Source organism: Rhincodon typus, chromosome 36 (genome assembly GCF_021869965.1).
Source record: "Rhincodon typus isolate 14 chromosome 36, sRhiTyp1.1, whole genome shotgun sequence".
Lineage (NCBI taxonomy): Eukaryota > Metazoa > Chordata > Chondrichthyes > Orectolobiformes > Rhincodontidae > Rhincodon > Rhincodon typus.
The window spans coordinates 21,455,653-21,473,091 of record NC_063367.1 but is presented as its reverse complement, the minus strand read 5'-3'; the positions used below and the strand labels follow the sequence as shown (position 1 = coordinate 21,473,091).

The window sequence follows — 17,439 nt, the reverse complement described above, 5'->3', positions numbered from 1 at the left end:
GCTTCACTGGAACACAGCAGCAAACCAAAGACAGAGATCTTGGCCAGGGAACAGGGTGGTGTGTTAAAGCTGCAGGCAACAGGTAGTTCAGGGTCTTTTTTTATGGACAGAACATAGATGTTCTACGAAGCAGTCACCCAGTTTATGCTTCATTTCCCCAACATGGAGGAGACCACATTGTGAGCAGCGAAAGCAGTAGACTAGATTGTGTGAAGTGCAGGTGAAGTGTTGCTTCATCTGGAAGGTATGTTTGGGCCATTGGATACTGAGGGAGGGAGGAAGCAAAGGGGCAGATGTTGCACCTTTGGCAGTTGGAGGGGAAGGTGCCATGGGGCAGCACTTTACTTGCACTTCGCTCAATCTGGTCTATGGCATTGTTTCTGATTCCCAGCATCTGCAGTCCTTTTGGTTTTTATTTTTAACTATTTGTACCTGCTCTGGGTTGTTCATTAAATGGGTCATAATCTCAAATTTTTGCCATTGCCATGAGTAAAACTGCCAGTTCTGTTCCAAATCACCTTTCTTTTCAGCTGGAACTAGGAGAGGAAAGTTTATAGACAATGTTTGACTCACGCAGAGATTGAGATACAGCTTTTTTTTTGTTTATTTTGCTTCTTCAGTTTGTTCCAGTATGTTCCCAACAGCTCTGAACAGTTCTCTATTCCTCTTTCAGTAGCTGTGCTTCTATTCAGCTCTTCAAAATTCATCCACAGCTCCACTGCTGGCATTATGTAAAATGTTGCTTTTGGATAACGCAGTGCCCAGTTCCTGAGCCCCTCTTTAATACAGTGCCCAGGTCTAAACAGCTTCTCCATTTTGTGGACAAACCCATCTGCTGCTGAATTATATGTTAAGACATTCTGCACATGTTCATATCTCCGAGAGTCAGACTGTCTCTTGGCAGTAGGACTGTCTTAGCAGGATCTCAGCCCAAAATAATTTTATCTTTGATGAAATGATCTTTCAATTGCCCAAATTCACAGGATTCTTTAAGCTATGTTAATTCAGTCAGACATCTATCAACAGAATTGATTTACCTTGAGCACTAATATTGAACACATAATATTCATAAGTTATGTTCAGTTTAGGTTCAAAGCATACCTTCAAGGGTTTCAAAATTTCTGCATTGTGTTTTTTTCTGTGCCTTCCAGAGATTGAGTGAAATGTAGTTTGTAACAGTCCACAACAGTGTAGCTTGTTAATTGAATCTGTTGACTTTTCATAATTTATCATTGCAAGTGGAAAAACTGCTAGTTCTGCTTCATATTAATTTTCATTTCAACCAGAATCTGGAGAAGGGAATTCACTCATATTGTGTCTTTCCAGTGCTTTCAGCACTTTTGTTCCTTTTTTGTGTAAACCTGTGGCTTTTAGCAGCTCTGAACATTCCTGTGTTCCTCTTTATGTAGCTATACTTCTCTACAACAATCTTCAACACTAAATTTTGGTTCAACTCTAACACCATGTTACAGGTTCCCTCGACAACAGTTTTGCACATATTGTGTCTTTATTGAACTTTTTTTCTTTATTCATTCGCAGGATGAGGGCATTGCTGGCTAGGTCAGTATTTCTTGCCCATCCCTAATTGCCCAGAGGGCAGTTAAGAGTCAGCCACATTGCTGTGGGTCTGGAGTCACATGTAGGCCAGACCAGGTAAGGATGGCAGTTTCCTTTCCTAAAGGGCATTAGTGAACCAGATGGATGTTTCCGACAATCAGCAATGGATTCATGTTCATCGCTAGACTCTCAATTCTAGATATTTATTGAATTCAAATTCCACCATCTGCCATGGCGGGATTCAAACCCAGGTCCCCAGAACATTAGTTGGGTTTCAGGCTTAACAGTCCGGCGATAATACCACTAGGCCATTGCCCCTCCATTATTGTGAACTTATTGTGAGATGGCTGGCTGCACTAAATGCCTAATGGTAGAGCACATGTGACTACAGCAAACCAGGAAGCACTTCAGTACAATTTCCATCCAAACAGTAATTATGGCTGTCACAATAATCCTTCCCACTGCTCACCATTCTGTATAAGCTATCTGCTAGGTTTGCTGGCGCCACTTTCCTTGTAGGGACCTTGAAAGCCTGCATGGTCCAGTGTGGTGGATGAAATATATTCGGTGCCCTAACAAAAAGCTGCTATTGTCTTAAACAAGATGTAGTTTACTGCATAATAGTAAAGATGTACAAGTTACATTAGTATGACAGAGACAGTGAGGAAGATCCAGATGATAGAACTTATTGCTTTAAAATCCTAAACTTTTCTTCTCTTAGTCTCAATGACATCATCATCATTAGTGGTGCTTAAGGCATCCTCAGCATTAATCCTAATTCTTGTAGAACAACATCCTTCACTGTTGAGATAGCAAGAACTGTCGATGCTGGAGTCAGAGATAATACAGCATGGAGCTGGAGGAGAACAGCAGGTCAGGCAGCATCAGAGGAGCAGGAAAGTCAATGTTTCACATCAGGACCTTTCATCGGGGCACAATAAGGAAGGGTTCCGACCCGATATGTCAGCCTTCCTGCTCCTCTGATGCTGCCGGACCTGCTGTGCTCCTCCAGCTCCACACTGTGTGGGCCTTCACTGTTGCAGAGTCAAAATTCTGGAAGTCCCTGGCAGCACTTAGACCACATGGGCCACAGCAGTTCAAGAAGGTGTTACACTGCCACTTCACCTGAGGTATACAGTCATTGAACTGTACAGCATGGAAACAGACCCTTAGGTCTAACTTGTCCATGCCGACCAGATATCCTAAAATAATCTAGTCCCATTTGCCTGCATTTGGCCCATATCCCCCTAAATCCTTCCCATTCATGTCCCCATCCAGATGCCTTTTAAATGATGTAATTGTACCAGTCTCCACCACCTCCTCTGGCAGCTCATTCCATACACACATTTTCTGATGAAGGGTCTAGGCCCGAAACGTCAGCCTTTCTGCTCCTATGATGCTGCTTGGCCTGCTGTGTTCATCCAGCTCTGCACCTTGTTGTCTCGGCTTCTCCAGCATCTGCAGTTCCTACTATCTCTCACCCTCTGTGTGAACAAGTTGCCACATAGATCCCTTTTAAATCTCTCCCCTCTCACCTTAAACCTATGCCTTCTAGTTGTGGACTTCCCCCACCCCGGGGAAAAGACCTTGGCTATTCATACCTTCATGATGTTATAAACCTCTATAAAGTCACCCCTTAGCCTCTGATGCTCCAGGGAAAATAGCCCCAGCCTATTCAGCCTCTCCCTATAGCTCAAACCCTCCAACCCTGGCAACATCCTTGTAAATATTTTCTGAACCCTTTCAAGTTTCACAACATCTTTCCTTTAGTGGGGAGACCAGAATCGAATGCAGTATTCCAAAAGGGAATTAAGGTTGAGATATATGTATGACAGAGGCATCTCAGTCCACATTCCATGAAAGAATATAAATAAAAATAACTGGGTAATGGATGTGAAATTCAGACATGTCGTGCCTTTTAACAGTTGTCAGCATCTTCAGGAGGCTCTGTGCTCCCCTTGTGGAAACATGCCATCAGCCAAGGTGCGAAAAAAAGTGGGCTGAAACCATCTTTGAGTGAGGACATCTGGTGGTGCCTGACACAAATACATTCTGCCCAAATCTGTTTGTAAACAAATACAAGGACAAGACCAACATTTTCATATGGAGCTATTCATTGCTGTCTGGCATTCTGTAACACTGCAGCCTGATCTGAATTTAAGTCTGTAATAAGCTAAATCCACTATGAAAGAGGGACAGAAAAAAAGTCAATGACTTCAACAAACTAATTACTCTGCCAGAGGGCAGTGTCTGTTGTTACCATATGGTATAAAGCTCGGCCTGTACACAGAGGATCGTCTAAGGATATCCTCACTTAATCCTTGGACTAATTGTTTTTGTTACACAAGAAAATCTTTACTTCCTTCTGTTTTTCTTTCCTCTTCTTCTGAAAGCTTGTGGCATCAGTGGGTGCGTTGAAACCATCTGTATCATATCCAAGTCATCAATATTCACATGTAAGGCTAAATAATGGGCTAAGGAGGCTATTTAACCACAGAGGTCATCAGAACTCAATCCTATTTGAATCCAATATCCACACAAATGGACTTTCCCAGCAACGTTCATATATATTAGTGAGTTGTGAGAATCCTGACTGATTATCTCCCTCTATACCCATGGAGCACCCAAGTCCACTGTACCAACAACTTAGCGAAGGTTAGATTGAACCTACCTTGGAAGAGATCCTCTTTATTTTAGGCTGAACCTTACTAAATGTCAGTTATATTTCATTTCTGTCAGATTTCATGGCTTCGCTCATAATCATTCCAAACTTTCCCTTATGGTATTACGTTCCTACAGTGCCCCTCTTTTCTGATGCTAGTTCCTCCTTGCTACTGTCAGGAAATGCTGGGATCCTTAGCTCTAGTGTCATCTTTGAAATGCTATTGTGTACTCCAAGAAGCACTATCAGGCATTATAGGATCCCTACAGTATGGAAGCAGGCCATTTGGCCCATTGAGTCCCCACTGCCCCTCTGAAGAGCATCCCACCCAAACCCACCCCTGTACCCTATCCATGTAACCCTGCATTCCCATTGCTAATTTACCTAACCTACACATCCATGGACACTATGGGCAATTTCACATGGCTGATCCACCCTAACCTGCACATCTTTTGGACTGTGGGAGGAAACCAGAGCACCCAGATGAAACCCATGCAGACACAGGGAGAATGTGCAAACTCCACACAGACAGTCACCCAAGGCTGGAATCAAACCCAGGTCCCCGGTGCTTTGAGGCTGCAGTGCTAACCACTGAGCCATCGCACCATCCCTAATTTACAATCAAATCCTGCATGTTTTGTAACATTTAACCCGAAAAAGGCAAATGAGGGAAAATCTGTGTTGGAGGTGCTGCTGGACAGGGCGATATAGGGGAGGTTCACGCTCATGCCCCCAGGGACTGGCAGAGGAGATCATGCCACCAGCCCCTGCCAGCCTGGTCAGTGTGGTCTCAGCTGACTGCAGGAATTCCCAGCACTACAGGAAGAAGACCAATGATCTTCTCCACTACACCAAGAGCCATACTCTCCTCTCTATTTCCATACACTCACTCTCTCTCTCTGTGACTGCATCCAGCTCTGTCCACGGCTTATGCTCTACCACTGTCTCCCTGCTCACTCTCTCCCAACCCAATCCACCCACATCACTGACCCTGCATGCCCTTTGTGCTGCCAACTCACTCACCTGGGACACCTGCACCAGCACCCAACAGCTGTGCCACCCTCTTTCATCTCACTTCATCCAGGAGGAAATGGCCCATAACAGGGTAGAAAGAGCTGGATGTGCAGTGGGATGCCAACAAAGAGCTGACGGTCCTCACCCTGACCACCCTAAGCAGCTGAATGATGGTGGTCAAGCCCCTGGATTGATATGAGAGGCTGCCCTTTCATACTGTGTCAATACCCCTTGCCTGAAGGGTGTCTCAGTTAGCCCTGTGCTCCTGTGAGGAAGTGAAATATCCGGAAGGAAAAGATCAGTCAACTGAAGAAATTGAGAAACTAAAGGAAACCCTCCACTGATTCCTAAAGACTGGTGCCATTGAACTGCCTTTTCCCTTCGGATTTTATTTTCCCTCCATACCTAAGACCAATTCTTATTTATTCAGCTGTCTCTGTGTGTAGAGACGTTTTCGAAGGGGGTCAGAGTTTTAACTAGAAGAGTTATACGTCAGCTGTTCATATTTCTCTGGCTAGAATCTATTTATTTCTAATAAATAGTAGTTCTTGTAAGCTTAGAAACCTGGTTAGCGTTTTATGTTAACCTGGGTCCACAGGTAATTGGACACTTTATGTACTTTGATAACATTTTTAACTTTGTGAAACTCCAGATATAGTGCGTTATGTTACCCCAGTGAGCAGAGCACTCCACATAACCAACATTTGTCTTCCCTGGTGATAGGCTTGTAAATTTCCTCTGTCCTTGACATCTGCCCATAACGTGTGATGTGTCAGAATCAAACTTAATTACTCCATCTGAGGCCTAAGTGGTGTTTTATAAAGGGTTAGTGTGATTTCCTTGTTTTTGTACTCCACATTATCAAAGTGAAGGATTGCATATGCTCTTGTAACAATTTTTTAACATGCCCTACCACTCTCGGTGCTTCTTTTCTTGTGTCCCTTTAAAATTGTGCCTTTTTTCATTTGTCGAAAGGATGTGAGCATCTTTGGCTAGGCCAGGATTTATTGCCTGTCCCTAATTTCCCTGGAGAAGGTGGTGGTGTTCTACAGTCCTTGGGGTGTAGGAGTACACACTGCTGCGAGGATGGGAACTCTAGGATTTTGACCCAGTGGCACTTCACAAATGGTGATATATTTCCAAGTCAGCATGATGAGTGGCATGAAGAGGAATGTGTACATGGTGCTGTTCCAACGTACCTTCTGTCCTATTCTTTCTAGATAGAAGAGTTTGCAGGTTTGGAAGGTGCTGTCCAAGGAGCCTTGGTTACATCTTGTAAACAGTACACACTGTGAACTACTGAGCGTTGGTGGTGACTTGTACCTTTGAGATGGTTGAAAGGTTTTGAGGTGTTGGGGGGGAGGTGGGTGGGGGGGACGTTACTCGCTGCAGGATTCCTAGCCTCTAACCTACTTTTGTCAAAGTATTTATAGGCTGATACCATTCAGTTTCTGGTCAATGGTAACTGTCAAGATATTGATAATGAGGGAATTCAGTGATAGTAATGCCATTGAAGGTGAAAAAGTGATGGTTAGAATCTTTCTTGTTGGAGATGGTCATTTCTGGTAATTGTGTGCCATGAATGTTACTTGCCCCTTGTCAGCACAAACTTGGATATCATCCAGGTCTTTCTGCAGTTCCACACGGGCTGCTTCAGGATCTGAGGTGAAATGAATGGTGCTGAACATTGTGTAATCACCAGCGAACTTTGCCTTATGATGGATGAATCTGCTGAAGATGATTGGTTCTAGGACACTACCCTGAGGAACTCCAGCAGAGATGTCCTGGAGCTGAGATGACTGACCTCCCACAACCACAACCATCTTCCTATGTGTCAGGTATAACTGCAATCAGCAGAGAGTTTCTCTCCCGATTCTAATGAACTCCAGTTTTACTAAGGCTCCTTGATGTCACAGTCTGTCACTCTCACCTGACCTCTGGAATTCAGCTCTTTTGTCCATGTTTGAACCAAGGCTGTAATGAGATCAGGAGCTGAGTGGCCCTGGTGGAAACCAAACTGGGCGTCACTGAGCAGGTTATTGCTGAGCAGGTGCTGCTTGATAGCGCTGTTAGTGACACCTTCCATCACTTTACTGATGACCGAGATTGACTGGGGCAGTAATTGGTCAACATAGATTTTTCCTGCCTTTTGTGTACAGGATAGTTAAAAATACAACTGGAAAAAAAAGAGATGAAAGAAGAAAATGGTTGGGATAAAGACCAGGAAGGGAAAACTGAGAAGTGAAAGGACCAGACTTTTGTAGGGGTGCAGGTGCAGAAGGGATTAATGAGTACAGCAATACTTGAGAAAGAAAGACTAGACAGGAGACAGTGATAGTTTTACAAAGGCTCTTTATATTTTGTATTGCTTGGAGGACTTAAATTTTGAAGGATTGTGATCAAAGGAGTTTATTTCATGTTTATGGACACACCTTGAGTGGTTTCTTTGAAAGAGGTCACTGAAACTTGGCTCTGAGAACTTTGGAGAGAGATTTAGTTGGGTTAGAGATTCCAGCCATGCCGGTGTTGGACTGGGGTGAACAAAGTCATAAGTCACATGATACCAGATTACAGTCTTGACGAAATGCTCTGAAAGCCTGTGATTTCAATACATCCGTTGGACTATAACCTGGTGTCGTGTGACTTCTGACTCGGTTAGAGATGGTGATGGAAAAGCTCCAGAAAGCTAAAATGAGAAAGGTAAGCAACAAGTGGGCAACTAAAAGGAAGGTGAAAGAGAGAAAGATATGCTTTAGTGAGGCTGTGGATTTTTGTGGACAGAGCCAGAGAGCAACAAAGAAAGGGGGGAGGGTCAGATACATATGCAAATACACAGGGCCAGAAACAGTAAAACAGATTCATGGAGGGACAATTTGAACTAATCGCCTGCAATATGTGTAAAACGCACAAATGGATTTGGTGGAATGCTCAATACTCATCAAGAACAAGCCCACCAGGAGATATTCCAATTAATCCAGTGAGAAAACTGAGCTGAATGACAACAGGAGTATTTCTAGCCCCAGAGAAATACCATGAGATAGTTCCAAGTTGGTTTTGAAGTGACCTCCAGCAGCCTCTTCAAGGACTACAGTTCAGCCTGTTCAGTGCTGGTACAAATGGGAAGAGAATATGTGGCACATGCTCCATCACTGAATGTTGCAAATGGTGTTCCAAGCACCTCACTTTTAGATGAGTGAGGACTCTTTGCTACTCCAGCTAGGAAAACTGGGTGCTCATTTATTGGTTCACTTCAAAACTACTCATGCAAACATTTGATGTCCTAGGGAAGGCTGATGTTTCTCTGCCATTTTTCAATTGCTGGGCACTTTTCAAATGGGACAACCAGCAGTTCAAAATTTACCCTCAGAAACTCTTTGACAGATACAGAGTGAGACAGAGACATAAACCATCAGATATGGAGTGAGAAAACCCTAGAGGAAAGTATACACCTGCAGAACAAAACTACTGAGAAAAACAAAGGAATGTTGTATCAAAGAGACAGATGCATTAGAGAATCATAAGGAAAAAAAGATTTTTATAAACCTTCTGCAAAAAATATATTAAACTTTAATTTGCAATCTTCTAACTGAGAATATTAATGTTAGATGCATTCTGAAAGCCTAATGGCTTCTGGCACACAGTGGCAGCTCTTGATCCTTACCATCCAGCTGTCAAAAGATCACACACCTAGTAGAGTTCTATTCACGAGAGCTTATAATTAGCAGAGAATGATGCCATTTACTCTTTCCTCGTTTGATAATTCATGGGCTGCAAGAATGGAATGAATTTAGTCTAAGTGAAACACGGCGATTAAAAATTCAATTATTTGTGTAATTGAAATGCCTGTTCCTTCAAAAGGAAGGATGGAGCTAATAGGCACCTGGGCATCCAGGCAAATAGTGGCACCATTATACCCATGAGCAATCAAATAGATCAAATTTACATCAGGAAATTGAGCATAAACTCACACAGAGAAATACACTCTGAACGCTAGCAAACAGGATAATTCATGCCTTTAGAAATGACACATATAATCTAGCCGTCATTCTATAGAAAGAGATGCATTCAAATGTAATAAGCACTTTTACGTGAGTTTTTATACAGTGTTGGAGAGAAGGAAAGCCGGGTGGGGTTAAGGCTGAGTTTAAAGTTACCATTCTAAGACAGAAGAGGTTTCAGCATTTAAATTCTTCATGTGCTGACTGATTGATCCATCTTTGCAATGGACAGTAAAGATTAAGAGACTGACAAATAGGCATCTACTTACAGAGTGTTACAGGCTAATCTGCTGTGCAGGCTTTAGGAGCACAGGAGCACCAGCCAGACTCATTCACACACTGACTCCTCAGATACACAAGAAGAGCTCAAGACTTGCAGAAATTAAGCAGGGGAGAGAGACACGGAAATCCAGCAACTGCACATGCAACATTTCCTATCTAAACTCTGGACGCTGCCTTCTTCCGAAGAGCTGGATTTTCTCTTTATTCCAAAGGTTGGATTTTTCCTCAATCCAAGATTTTGGCATCGGCTGACCAGTTGCTCCCAGGCTGCCCAGGAAGAAGTTTTGTAGACAGAGACCAGCTCCTGCGCTTTGAGAAGAAAAATGAGCAGCTCCTCCGTCGAGTCATTAGTCAGCCCAGGGCTGGAGGACAGCCAGACAGGTACAAGCGATTGAATGAGAGAGAGAGAAAGAGAAAGATTGACCAAGAGACAGTGTGTGAGTGTGTGTGTGTGTGTGTGTGTGAGAGAGAGAGACGATCGCAACTAGAGGTCAAACAGGTATGAGACTCAGTGAAAGATTGTAAGAGAAAAAAAAAGATGAGGAAAACCAGAACAATTGGCCAGGTTTTAGAATAGTCAGGGAGATGAGAAGGAACCTGTCAATGAGGATGAAGGTGGCAGATCAATAGGAGTAAAGATCCAGTTGAATAAGAAGGGCAGTCAGCCACAAATGAAAAGGAATCGCAAACAGATATGAAAACGAATGAGAAAGTCAAAGAGAAGAATGAATCAGACAGAAATCTGTAATAATGTGAGAAAGCAAGATGGAAAAGTGAGAATGAGGAAGACATTAAACAGTATGCAAAACAGATAGCTGATGAGTTGGGTTATAAAGTCAATTATGTCAAAGGCCAGGACTCAATTAATGTTAAAAGGAGTGGGTACCGAACACTTCAATAAAGGAAAATCAATTAAGAAAATGAAACATTTCAAATGTGCTCCAGACTGGAATGTGCATTTAAGCATTAAGAAAGGGTAAATGATAGGACTGTCAGTCTAAACATTTGTTTTAAATAATAAATCGACAATAATTTCAGAATGCATAAAAATATTGAGATGTCACTGTATTTTAATAGTATCCAGTATTTATTAATGTCAAATATACATGATAAAGAAACCTGATTATTGAAACCTCCGTTTAATAAGAAAATACTGCATTTAATCACCAACATATTTTAATTATGGTTACAGAGCTAACTTAGTGGTTACCTTGGTTCCCAGTAATACATCATTTGTATATGGATGGTATAAATGTGAATATTGATTGTTCTAATGTGCTCAGTATTTTGTGGACCTGATTGCCATTGAAGAACTTATTCTTTGAAGTGGTTTGAGAGGCTGTTCTAGGAAACCCTTGTGCCCTTTTTCGGGAATTTGAGTTAAGTTCTTAATGTGCTTCATCATAGCAACGATCATCTTGAGAGTCAAAGAGTAATAGATCCTCATCAGTATGCCATTGTTCTAAGGAAAATGTCCTCTGTTCTTTCAAATAAAGAACTGAGTCATGTATACATCATCCCCTCTCTATATTGTCATTCATATTTAATTTTAAGTAGTGCCTTCAGACAAGACAAGTGAAATGCTAAGTGAAGAGTCAAGTCAAATTCTGGTGTAGGACCATGCCTGACCTGTGGTTAGAAGTTCAATTGAGTCCAGCTAGTGACAAGTCAAGTCTAAATCTTTGTTGTGGAATCTAATCTGATTTGCCCCCTCGACTACTGTGATAAAGGTCAGTACTGAGGTGATTACACTTTGCATATTTCTGTTCTTCTTTTCAGAGAAAATTCCAAGCCCAGGAAAGTCTCTCAGTCCTGTGCTTATGTGTAAGGTCTGTGGGGATACCAGCAGTGGTAAACACTATGGTATTTATGCCTGTAATGGTTGTAGTGGCTTCTTCAAGCGAAGTGTCAGAAGAAAGCTCATCTACAGGTAGGTAAACATCATAATTTTACTCCTGTGGTAGTCTATATGTAAAAATGCTAACAGTTTGCTGTACTGTATCTCCAAAGTCACAACCTTGCATGTCAGGAAAAAAGACCCTTAGAGGTCTCCCCACAACAGGCTAACAGCTAATATTGCATGCAAAGGATCTCTGGCACTCCTGAAGTAAAGCATCAGTTGAAATGTTTTAATTTTGCAACGAGACTTGCACTTACAAACTTCTGAATCTGAGGCAGGAGTGATTTCAATATGGCCAAGCTAATACTGGCCAATGAAAATTAACTGCATGAATTATCAAGGTGATTTTATTCGCATAACTTCAGCTAATAGTCTAGGATTATAGACTGAATATATAAATTATTGTAACATAATCCCAATTCCAAGGAATTAAATGAATTCATTTACTACCATCATATAAACCCATTAAATTCAGGCAACATTTCCAAACTTTATATTGGAGATATGGGAGTAAATACGAAATAGGAACAGATGAGGACGAGAAGGCTGGTCATCCCATCAAGCCATTCATTTAGATCATTGACCACAATACCACTATCTCCAAATTGCCTAGTCTAATGTGATTAGCCTACAGAAACCTTCAATTTTTGTCATGAAGTTGTTCAAATGCACAAACTTGCACAGCCCTCTGAACTAAAATTCCAAGAAATTCACTGCCCTCAGTGAAGACATGCCTCATCTCAGTCTTGAATAGCAACTGGTGTATTTATCATAGATTCATTATAGAATCCCTGCAGCGCAGATAGAGGCCATTTGGCCCATCAAATATTCACTGACCCTCCGAAGAACATCCCACCCAGAGGTTAGAATCAAACCCAGGTCCGTAGCACTGTGAGGCAGCAATGCTAACCTCTGTGCTGCAATGCAATTAGTGCAATGCAAAATCCTCATAATGTTTAACACTCGTGGATCCCAACGATACACCTCTGTTCAACAGCAAATATCTCCTGTGAGAACTCTGTCGTCGCATTTATTTATTGGCTGTTCTGGCATCTCTGCTTTCAGGTGCCAGGCAGGTACTGGGATGTGTCCTGTGGATAAAGCCCATCGGAATCAGTGCCAGGCTTGTAGACTGAAGAAATGTTTGCAGGCTGGTATGAATAAAGACGGTGAGTCTATGCAAACGTCTCTGGCTGACAGCATCTATGAAATTATGGCTTAATGTTTTAGGCTTTAAGCAGCTATAATCCTCTAATCTCTATTATTTTTTCCATCTCTTCCCCTTAGATTCTGCCTCCCTGCTCATACTTCTTTCTTATTTATTCCTCCAGCCGTTCAGAATGAACGCCAGCCCCGTAGCACTGCCCAGGTCCGATTGGACACTGCTGAGCTTGACCCTGAAAAGGAGCACATAGCCACAACCAGAGAGCCCACTTTGTCATCTGCCAGCACCCAGAGACCAGCTTCCTCCAACATCAGTAGCACTCAGATAACCATCAGTCCACCCAACAACCATCGGTTCATGGCCAGCCTGATGACCGCTGAGACCTGTGCCAAGCTGGAGCCTGAGGACGGTCAGTAATGGGGTCCTAATCCCTTCTACATCACTTCTTTACTGTGTATGCAACTCCACTGATTAAAGCATTAATGCAGCTCGGTAGAAATTAGATCTGCAACCAGTTTATAAAATCAGTTTAAGGATTGTAAATTTTCTCCCTTTCACTCCCGATTACTTGTCTGGTCCTGCCAAAGCACATGCTCTTCACATTTAAACCTAAACCACATGCAACCATCCACTGAGGCAAATCCTATATGTACATCACACTTTCACACATTACCTTGCTGCCACTGATACTAACATGAGCAGGAACGCAGCCTGATTTACCACTTCCTATCCAATGTGGCTCAACACCTCTCTGGCTGAGATTGATTTACTCAGCAGAAATTGGTGATTGAAGCCATAAGGAAGAATTCAAGGTCATATGTTTCATGACAAGTGAGCAGTCATTGCACTGATCTGGGTCACTAAAAGGAAAAGGATCAGAAAGCCAATATCTGTGGCCACAGAGAGTTGGGACCATTAGTGAGTGTTTCCCTGTTATATATTCTGCTTGCAGTGGATGAGAACATCGATGTGACAAGCAATGAGCCAGAGAGGACATCCACCGAGTACCAGATATCCATTTATCCTCCGAGTAGTCTCGAGAACGTGTATGAGACTTCCGCCAGATTGCTTTTCATGGCAGTTAAATGGGCCAAGAATCTTCCAGTCTTCTCTAATCTGCCATTCCGGGACCAGGTATCTCAGTAGACCATTGGTAGGGGTTGGGGCAGAGGGGACACTGGACTAAACTGCAACATTGAACGATAAGGGATTAATGTTCAATTCCAACATTACACACTACATGTCTTCTGAAACATTTGAATCTGGGTTGGGGATTGGAACCTGAGGCTCAGAGATGTATAGTCAGGTTGCACTTTCAGTTTTGCAGGTTAATCTAATTCTTCCTTCATGAGGGTATCATAAGTTCAATCTTATTTGGATACATTTCTATTCTGTTATCCAACTGAATCAATGAGAAATAAAAAGGAGTGAAAATAAACCAAGATTAACAAAAAAAGGGTAAAGATGATTGGAAAGGTAAATTAACAAACTTGTAATTCAGTGATGCAGAGCTAGGAACTTCAAAGCTTTTAGAAGGAAAAACCAACTGAAGGAGTTAAGGTAGAAGATTGTGCAACAGATGTTCATTTCAATTGAGGAAAACATACGGAGCAAGAAAAGTGATGAAAATGGTTGACTGTAATGACCTCAAGGCAGCTACAGCTGGCAATAAACGTGGCACTAACCAGTATCACCCATGAACTAAGAATTGTGGAGCTAAAGAGCAAGATGTGAGAATTAGAAGAGCATAGATGACAGACATATTGACAATAAAAATAGAAAATACTGGAAATATTCAGCAAGTCTGGCAGAATTTGTGGACAGAGAAACAGTTAATGTTACAGATGCCTGCCTACCAGAACTTTCTGACAGAAGGTCAACCTGAAACATTAAGTCCACAGCTACTGCCAAACCAGCTGAGCATTGCCAGCGTTCTCTGTCTTCATTTCTGACTTCCAGCAACTGTAGCATTTTTGCTTTTGTAAAAGCATTGGCCTGTTGAATGTTCCTGCCCATCAACAAAATAATTTTTCTGATGCAGGTGATTCTGTTGGAGGAAGCCTGGAATGAGCTCTTCCTGCTCTGTGCTATCCAGTGGTCCATGCCATTGGAAAGTTGCCCTTTGTTGTCATTACCTGAACTCTCTCATTGCCCTCAGGGCAAGAGTAGTCCTGCTGTGGCTGACATCCGCATACTGCAGGAGATCATGAGTCGATTCAAGGCCATTGCTGTGGACCCCACCGAGTTTGCATGTCTGAAGGCTGTGGTACTCTTTAAACCAGGTGAGCAGAACCAATTCATCCAATTCTCTTAGGCAATACGTCCAATCTATTTGTTATCCCTGTAGCCAATTGCTGTTGCAGCAAATCAAAGTGCACAGAGACCATTAGCAAACTGAATTCCAGTGATAGAGGAACAGACAGTGGTGTAACACATTATAAAGGAGGCAGATTCTTAAATATGCTAATATGATAAAGACTTAAGTAAAATCATCTTAAATTATACATTTAAGGTAAAATGAATGGAAGTTTGCTACAGACAAATTTGGTAGTGAAAGTCGTTCTGAATTTCCACTGGAGGTAAGTATTAATTATCTACTACGTCTGTGTATGGACAATGTTGACATAGTGGTATTGTCACTGGACTCGTAATCCAGAGGTCTAGACTATTGCTCTCACAACAGATTGAAAATCCACGATTGCAGCTGGAGGAATTTAAACTCAGGCAATAAATCTTGAATATTAAAAAAAAAGTTAGCCTTAGCAATAGTCTCATGAAACTACCATAGATTGTAAATGAACAGAAGGAAATCTAATAAAAACCGAAAGAACTGTGGATGCTGTTAATCAGAAACAAAAAAGAAGTTGCTGGAAAAGCTCAGCAGGTCTGGCAACATCTGAGAAGAGAAGTCAGAGTTAACATTTCGGGTCCGGTGACCCTTCTTCAGAACTGTTGCCTTCCTTGGTTGGACTGGCCTACTCCAGGCCCACAATAATGTGGTTGACTGTTGACTGCCCTCTAAACTGACGTGATGAGGCACTCAGCCCAAGGGCATTTAGGGACGGGAAGCAAATGCTGGCTTTGCCAGTGATGGCTACATCCCATGAACAGAAAGAAGCCCTGATTCTTTTGTGATGTACAGTATGAGTAAACACAACATTCTGAACTTTTGGCGGTGGCCATGTGCATGGATTTATTCACAAGATTTGTACAAATTTCACTGGGATACTAGGGCTGTTCCATAATAATTGACACGTTCCGGGCTATTTGTTTTACCCAGTTTCTTCCATCCTCTCCTGAAGATGCTGACTCATCTTAAGATACACTTCCATAGCCACTCGCCAACATACAGTATCTTATCCAAGTGGGTATTGTTTGTGTGCCATCCCAGATGACTAGCATACAGGTATATTGACTGTAGGTACCAAGCAAGTCCTCTCTTTATGTTCACATAGTTATCCTGTGAAATCTGATGGAAGCACAATCTACAGCTTCAACAAGGGGCTGTTTTGACTCCCTAGATCAAGAATGCTAAGATCAAATGGACATCCCCAAATATCCATGCCACACCAGCATGGACTGGGAAAGCAACCCTCTGTGTCCTTTAGTGTGATTACTAACTATGTAAAGACATACAAGTGTATTTTCTAATAGAATCTTAGGAGAATTTCCCTGCAGTGAAATAGATATTCACCTATACCATGTTCTTCTTCAGAAACAAGGGGTTTGAAGGACCCAGAGCAGGTGGAGAATCTACAGGATCAGTCTCAAGTGATGCTGGGTCAGCACAGCAGGACACATTACCCAATCCAGCCAGTTAGGTAAGGAAAGGCAGATCATCAAACAATTCTCTGCCGAAACTACACTTGTTATTCAATACCAAATGATTCTTGCAGGTCACATGCTCATTATCATGCTGGTGTCAGATATAAAAATGAATTGGATTATTACGCAGCACAACTATTAAATACAGACATTAAAAGAGAAGAGGAAAATAGACCATCTATTAGTATTCCCCTTAACGTCAGTTACCACAAACCTGTCCTTCTTGGAACTGCAGTAACTAACTCCTGGGGGTTTTAAAAAAACAGTTTTGAGTATTTGTCTCCTTCAGATGAAATGTTGAACTGGAGTCTACTTACCTGATCAGGTGGATATTAAAAATGCTATGGCAATTCAAAAATAAACAGCAAGTTCCTATTCTAACCATCATCATCCAAAGAGAGGTTAATTGGATTGCATTGTTGTTAATTGCAAGACTTTGCCATGTGTAGATGTCTATCATATTTATACATCTAATTGCACTAACTCCACAATGTAACTCATTATTGTTTAAGAGCTTTGGACTTTTCTAATACATTATAAGGCATTTCCTCAATCTGAACTTGATCCTTCTCTTTGCTTTGTTGATTTGTGGTTCTATTTGTTGATGTATATTTTCAAAAGGTTTTTCGCTCAGGGTTAGTTGTCTGATTATTTTCTTATTCATTTTTTTCTCAGATTTGGGAAGTTGCTGCTCCTCCTACCATCACTCCGTTTTGTCTCTTCAGAACAAATTGAGCTGCTATTTTTCCACAGAACCATTGGTAATACTCCCATGGAAAAGCTTCTCTGTGACATGTTTAAGAGTTGAATGTCCCAAGCAGCATCTCCTACTATGTACTGACCCCTCCCTCTTCCTAACACCTTCTAGGCCCGAAACGTCAGCCTTCCTGCTCTTCTGATGCTGCTTGGCCTGCTGTGTTCTTCCAGCTCTACACCTTGTTATCTCAGATTCTCCAGCATCTGCAGTTCCTACTATTTCTGAAACAACCTTCTACTGTCTGTTCCTTGTATGTTCTTGCTAACTGCCCAAAAACAT

The 17,439-nt window shown here is 42.0% G+C and overlaps 1 protein-coding gene across 1 annotated transcript; it reads left to right on the top strand.

Annotated features, from left to right (window-relative positions):
• The first annotated feature begins 9,836 nt into the window (after window positions 1-9,836).
• Window positions 9,837-17,211, top strand: nr2e3 (nuclear receptor subfamily 2, group E, member 3). Its single transcript, XM_020536923.2, has 8 exons — window positions 9,837-9,894; window positions 11,293-11,443; window positions 12,479-12,582; window positions 12,745-12,987; window positions 13,531-13,712; window positions 14,620-14,860; window positions 16,294-16,399; window positions 17,079-17,211. Exons 1-8 carry the CDS (start codon window positions 9,837-9,839, stop codon window positions 17,209-17,211), a joined length of 1,218 nt encoding a protein of 405 aa, XP_020392512.1.
• Window positions 17,212-17,439: the final 228 nt, after the last annotated feature.

Excerpts from the sequence above, each read along its gene's own strand:
- nr2e3 (XM_020536923.2), top strand. The coding sequence starts at position 9,837 with ATGAGCAGCTCCTCCGTCGAGTCATTAGTCAGCCCAGGGCTGGAGGAC. Across the intron at positions 12,988-13,530 it reads CAAGCTGGAGCCTGAGGACG|TGGATGAGAACATCGATGTG; the intron begins GTCAGTAATGGG and ends TTCTGCTTGCAG. Across the intron at positions 16,400-17,078 it reads TACCCAATCCAGCCAGTTAG|ATTTGGGAAGTTGCTGCTCC; the intron begins GTAAGGAAAGGC and ends TTTTTTTCTCAG.